Source organism: Coptis chinensis, chromosome 1 (genome assembly GCF_015680905.1).
Source record: "Coptis chinensis isolate HL-2020 chromosome 1, ASM1568090v1, whole genome shotgun sequence".
Lineage (NCBI taxonomy): Eukaryota > Viridiplantae > Streptophyta > Magnoliopsida > Ranunculales > Ranunculaceae > Coptis > Coptis chinensis.
In genome coordinates, this window is record NC_141456.1 from 38,431,985 (window position 1) to 38,438,420 (window position 6,436).

At 36.3% G+C, this 6,436-nt stretch overlaps 2 protein-coding genes across 2 annotated transcripts; both read right to left on the reverse strand.

Annotated features, from left to right (window-relative positions):
* Nucleotides 1–1,115: 1,115 nt before the first annotated feature.
* Nucleotides 1,116–1,864, reverse strand: LOC147523885 (Copper transport protein family). The gene is made up of 3 exons (XM_086562791.1): nucleotides 1,726–1,864; nucleotides 1,538–1,619; nucleotides 1,116–1,438 (listed from the first exon to the last, which is right to left on the reverse strand). The coding sequence occupies exons 1-3, from the start codon at nucleotides 1,732–1,734 to the stop codon at nucleotides 1,245–1,247; spliced, it is 285 nt and encodes a 94-aa protein (XP_086418917.1). The 5' UTR covers nucleotides 1,735–1,864; the 3' UTR covers nucleotides 1,116–1,244.
* Nucleotides 1,865–3,289: 1,425 nt separating this feature from the next.
* On the reverse strand, nucleotides 3,290–5,675 carry LOC147523886 (3'-hydroxy-N-methyl-(S)-coclaurine 4'-O-methyltransferase). The gene is made up of 2 exons (XM_086600497.1): nucleotides 4,687–5,675; nucleotides 3,290–3,821 (listed from the first exon to the last, which is right to left on the reverse strand). Exons 1-2 carry the CDS (start codon nucleotides 5,443–5,445, stop codon nucleotides 3,528–3,530), a joined length of 1,053 nt encoding a protein of 350 aa, XP_086456623.1. The 5' UTR covers nucleotides 5,446–5,675; the 3' UTR covers nucleotides 3,290–3,527.
* Between the last annotated feature and the right edge of the window lie 761 nt (nucleotides 5,676–6,436).

A 6,436-nucleotide genomic window follows, 5' to 3' on the forward strand; every position in this document is an offset into this window, starting at 1 on the left:
TTTCAATCTATATTGTGTGATTTTAGATAGAAAATATATCACTGTATTGTGTGATTTTTTCAAACAGAGAGAACTTATTTGGGGGGAAAAAATATCACTGTAGTGGTTTCTGTTTTTATTCAGTATGTATGCAAGTAGTTTTAAAAATAATTGAAAATAGATATATATATATATATATATATATATATATATATATATATATATATATATATATATATATATATATACTATAAAGTGCAACGTGCAAATCAAATTTATGGCGATATTGTTTAACATTAACAAGTGACTTTAGTACCCCATACTGCCATTATCAGTTAAATTAGTTTGTTGCGCAAATAAAATTGAATGCTGTGGGAATCCACCTTCCTCCATTCCAAACAAAAGATACAATCAAATGAAGCACATTTCATTTGTCTGAGAATAGATATTCTTTACAGTCTATAGATTTTGGAAATATAATTCCAAAAACTTACCGGACCAGGAGGTCAGTGTAACTACTTAATCTTTCTATCAAATGCAGCGTTAGCGGTGGAAGTAGGATATATACTTTGTTCAGTTTCTTTGTTGTGTGGGCTCCTGTATGCGGTGTGGTAATCATCTCTTTCCTATTTTCCTAATTAAAATATTTGCAAAGACTTGGTACCAGACACGCCGAGTGAGCTTCACTTTTCGTAAGTAGGGATGCCAAACAGTGTATTTAAGATGTGGAGATTTGACTCTCAGTTGATTCCAAGAATGAAATGTAGCGAACTTGTTTCTACTATACTATACATAATGAAACCGATACTACAGGCAATTAAACCTTGATCAACCTTTAGATGATAGTCACAGTTGGTCTTTCTTTTCAATGGACAACCATTAGTTCCACTGATCAATGAACCAAGGGATTTCGAAGCATCTGTATTCACAGTAAGAGAGGCTGCTAGGAATGGGGACTGGCTAGGAGTAATAGCCGCCTAAAGTTAGTCAAGAATGGATATTTGTTGACTTAGTGCATCATTTGCAAATGATTGACATTCAAAACAGAAACTCTGGAACACAATGTGGATATGGTGAGCTTGCACTGAAGAACACGAGCATAATATTCACTAGATATACTTTTGAGAAGAAGCGAAGGAATAATTTAAATATTGAATTAAAATTTTATAGTGAAATACAAAATTAACAAACCAACTAGCTATAGTTGTAGCACTACTAATATATATTTCTTAAATATATGTTATATTACAGTTAATTACTCACAATTACTTTTTGTCATCTTTCTTTTCGTCTTTCTTTTCGTCTTTCTTCTCCTCTTTCTTCTCTTCCTTAGCTGGTCCAACTGATATTATATCTATCTTTCCTATCTTCTTCAATTTTTTCGCGATTTTAACAGTATCCATTTCACCTATTACGGTCATCTTCTGCTCCTTTATATCTGCCGCAATGGAATCCACTCCTGTTAACCAAATTGGATGAAAATGTTTATAAAACTATCCTCATGCGGATAAATATCTATTATTGTCCACCATCAACATATGAAGAACTTGAAGATTACCAAAGATATCCGCAACAGCCTCCATAGCCTTTTGTTTTGTCTTCTGATCGGTCATGGTTAAGAGCTTGAAAATCGCTTTTTTCTAATAATTCATGACGAAAAAGGCAAAAGAAGATTAGCAACTAACGTAGTGCAATATGATTAATACCTTAAAAACATATGAACAAAGTTATAGTAGAGAAGATAACCTGAGCCATTTGAGGACTTGGAAGAAGTAAGTGAATGAAGCTTTGGAAACTTGCAAAAAAGGTTTAGAACTTTGAATTGTAGAAGGTTTGGAAGGAGTTCCAAGGGTTATGTGTGCGTCTAGTATGACATAGGACTACACGAGTCTTAGTCAAGCTTGCCCACCGCCCCACACGATAGAGACTGATTCGAATGTCTTCATATGAATGTTAGTGAGAAAACGGGTATAAAAAGGTATTTAATAGATGTCTCCTAGTCTGTTCTTTGCAATTTTTTCCGCTACTGGTCAGGAATTTTGACCCCTCGTCGAATTGGATTTCTTAAGCCAAGCTGCTCCGAATTTCAACTGGAGAGTTTTTAGCGTCCATATTGTGATGGTGCCTTGACTGCCTTCTGCATTTTCAGATTTATAAACAGCCCCCCAAACACACCGTGAACTTGGTTTGACTATTAACTTTTAAGTCAAATAGTTGAAAATGACATAATTGCCCCCCCCCACCTAATTAAAATTGAACATTTGTTTTTTGAAAATAATGAGAGCATTTGTGTAATTTTCAGTTGCTTGACTTGAAATTTAACGGTCAATCCAAATTGACTGTGTGTTTAGGAGTGTGTGTTTAGGAGGGAGACCTAATTGGCCATCTAGTGGGAAGGAAATCCTAATAGGCTCATCTAATGGGGGGTAATACTAGTTAACCCTATTTATAAACACGTTGTCTTGCAGCATTTTTTAAAAAACTAGATCACTTGCATGGGTTGTTATGTTTAATTTGCTGCTTGAGCCTGTGATGTTATGAGAGGCGGCACAAGTGCACAATAGTAACAGATATGTAATTGATTATTTTGGGTAGCTATAAAACTTGACGAAATGCAGAGTCACGAACTTAATTAAGTATTGAATCTCTCCAGCCTTTTTCATGCTTCATAAGTTTTTCTTAGGAATGATTATGCACAAATGCCCTCAAGCTGCTTAGTACTTGTGTCGGTTTTACTGCTTTAATTTAGTCAAGGTGAAAAGACCAGAAGTAGCGTGTGCTTTTCTACTGCTTTTTGTTATATATGCATCAAAAAGGGGGAAAAAAAAGTTTTTACTTTCATTTTAATTTTTGTTACTCTCTTTTCTAGTTTTGCCTGATTACATTTATCATCATTGCGTGAGCCAAGAGTAGTATGACACTATGACAAATGATTGGCAGCGCTTTGGATGGTGGATGAAATGCTAAAACCCTGTCCTTTTGTCCCGATTCCTCATTTTTGAATCATCGTCTTGCTTCTTCTTGATGAACACCCTCTGACCCTCTTCAATTCTATGTATATATGTTTAAGCATGCACATAAAAATACCACTCAGTAGCTCCTTAATCTCCTATTCCCCGTCTGTGATGATTAAACTTGAAACTGTTCAATTGTCCTATGTAGAATGAAAGAGGTACTGTGTATGTGGTGGCCGGTAGCGGTCAAAGATATTACAGATTACCCTTCTTGTTATTTGTTACATAGTACTAGTAGTACTGTAGTACTGGTATTATCGGCGATGTACACAGAAGAAACATGGTGAAAGATAGCGTTACTGGGAACACGACTTTCAATTAATATTGAACCACAATATTTGTTACATGAACTTGTTTTTTTTTTTTTCCCCATTAGAGATAAAGAAAGAGGGCCATAAAGAAATACCAATCAATACTCGTGACTAAGAACTTATCACATCAAAATCAGCTATGTGACAAAACAAACAACTTGCAGCAGGGATGACTTGGAACACCATTATTAGGATCGTATGTGGCAAAATCATCCACAGATGATTATGGAAAAACCTCAATGACTGATTGTATTGCCGCTATGTGCCTGATTTTGCAACCACTAAATCCTGCACTTTTCACAATTTTCTCCCAAACCTCTTTAGTCCGCTCTTTACCACCAGTGTTCACCAACATATCGATATCAAGGATCAATCGTGTGCTGCTAAGCTCATGGTCTGACTCCTCATCTAATGCCACATCCACTATAATCACTTTTCCTCCATCTTTTGGCACTGCATTTCTGCATTGCTTTAAAATCTTGATCGAGTCTTCGTCATTCCAATCGTGCAAAATTAGCTGCATTCGACTCAAATATAATACTCATTAGTCTCAAATTGAATACAAGAAGATAACATAAAAGTGAAGATACATAAATAAATAAGTAATAACCACATACTGTTTCCACAAGAAGGACACGACATTAGGCTTTTGATACACACAACCCTTCTCGAGATTTGGATTGGGCTGTACTCATTACAACATGGACTGGTGGATGAGGGGCATTGAGGGGTTTTATTACACTTGCTTATGCTCAATTCTCATTTGTTTTGTCTCTCAACAATTTTGGAAACTGCTGTTTTAGAACAGGAGGCGTGTTTCCCGTGGGATTGGACCATTATAATTCGTTCTTCAAATGCCCTCAAAGCCTTGATCAAAAGCATATTCTGGAAGCTACCTACCGTCCAACTTGACTATCTACCTTTTAAGTGGAGAATTAGCCCCGATTTATAAGCTCGTAAAGAAGGATAGGCTTACAATATAATTCGGGGCCAATCCTTTAAACAGCCCACAATTTTCAAATTCATCACTTGCTACAATGGATTTGTTCCACGAGATTTGCATTGTTTCTAGTCTATAAAATAAACGGCATTTTTTAAGCTAGGAAATAAACTCATGGCACTAACCTCTTTTTAATTGATTTTGTTATTATGTTAGTCTTTGGTTATTTCAATTTACTTTTTGGTTTAAATATTAGAACTGTGGTTAATGCAAAACATAATCATAGACTCATTGGGCTAAGTTAAGTTGTAAAAACAATTGTTGTCAAAAGGCGGCAAATATGTTTGTTGCATACACCAATTATTCAGTTAGTGGTAGACTGGTAGGGCTTCAAAAAGAAAAAGGAAAAAAAAAACGGAAGAAAGAAAGAAACGTTTCTCACCTTGAGTAAGATAGCTTGGGCACTGGGCACGGATTTAAACATGTCGCCACCAATGCGTTCAATATTAGGATGGTCATAGGAATTGGCAATGACATGAGGGAGATCAAAGAGGGTGCACTTGATATGTGGAAATGCGTCAGAAATGGCCTTGACAGTAGTACCATTTCCTCCACCAACATCAACAAGTGAGTCAATACCTTGAAACATATCTCTACTTCCAGATATAAGTGAAGACGTGAGAAGCCTTGTTTCACCGGCCATGCCTTCATTGAATAATTGGCTTTGATCAGGGTGTCCTTCCAAGTACTCCCATATAGTCATTCCCATGGCCTTCTCAAAAGCAGTACCATTGTCACTTAAGCCATCCTTCATTGAATGCCAAGGAGTCATAAAATCTTTTTGAGTCATTCCAAGAATCATTGGAACCATACTCCTCTTCGCATTCCTTGAAAGCAATGTTGCAATAGGTTCAAGCGCGTACTTCTTCTCACCATCATCAGATTTTTCCACTCTCAGTATTTCCATTTTCACCAAGTATCGTAATATCCGATACAAATTATCGCAATTCACATTGGAAACAGGAAGCTTAGATGCCAGATCGGCAAGTGCCATAGGTTGGTTGTTGTTATCAATGATGTCGACGATTCCAAGTTCCACTGCACATCGGAGGACTAGGGAATCTGCAAAACCATAGATGATTTTCCACACATGAGCTTGAGCTTTGATGTCCAGAGCATCATCTTTCCCATGGAAAGCCATCTTAATTCTCTTAGTGATATTTGCGTTATTTCTTTTCTAGTTTCTTTCAAGTGTAAAACTTGGTGTCAACTCGGATATAGATAAGATGCATAGGTGAGAGATGTATTTATAAGGTAGAAAGTATGCTGTCAAGTGTGGGACTATGGAGTGAGGCAAGTCAACAAGTGAACAAACGGAAGCGAGGGGCACGTTTTCTTTGGTGGCTGCCCACGGAGTGCATGGGCTAGAGCAATTGATGGAATGATGAGACGAAAATATTTATCAAACGATGGCTGGCCATCAAAGTGACAAAATTCTTCAATTTTTTTACAAAGTCTTCGAAGTTACGTGAATTAGGTGTGTGCCGAATTTACTTGGCGAATTAACTTACCCACATTTAACATAAACTTAACAAAACAGTTTGGTTCCTGACTCGCGGCTGGGATTTGATTTGAGGGGTATAAATCGAGGGCCACCATTCCACCATATGGATTAGGAATTAATTAAAAGTCTTAATTTGTGAAAATTCTTCGTAATGCAAACCCTTGGTTCTCACTTTTGATACTTCTTCCCAACCGGTTGGATTATATATTAATTATCAGTATTAATTATGGAAACCGAACAAAGAGAAAATCTTTCGCTCTTCACAATCAAGGAATTGGAAAAAAAAATTTATCCCAAGAGTCAAGACCCTTCATTTCCCCACCCCCTAACTACTGTTCTTCTTCTTCAGCTCTATCTCTCTCGAATCTCAACATTAGTTAGTCTCCTCTATAATCTGCTCAGATATTGTTCTTCTCTCTCAAAAGCCAGTGTCTTATTATCCTTTCTATTTAAAAATAATTTCTTCCTCTCTCTTCATCGTTATCTTTTTTCAGTTGTAAAACCCTAATATTTCAGGTAATTTTTCTTGTCTCTTCTCAAGCAAGGCCCAAAATATCGAATTCGGTGAATATTTTGATGTACCAAAAAACCGATATATATCAGATATATCAGAGATATCTATTTTTTT

Coding starts and splice junctions, on each gene's coding strand:
- LOC147523885 (XM_086562791.1), bottom strand. Junction 1,439..1,537: donor GGCTGTTGCGGATATCTTTG/GTAATCTTCAAG, acceptor TTTGGTTAACAG/GAGTGGATTCCATTGCGGCA.
- LOC147523886 (XM_086600497.1), bottom strand. CDS start 5,445: ATGGCTTTCCATGGGAAAGATGATGCTCTGGACATCAAAGCTCAAGCT. Junction 3,822..4,686: donor CCCAAGCTATCTTACTCAAG/GTGAGAAACGTT, acceptor AGTCGAATGCAG/CTAATTTTGCACGATTGGAA.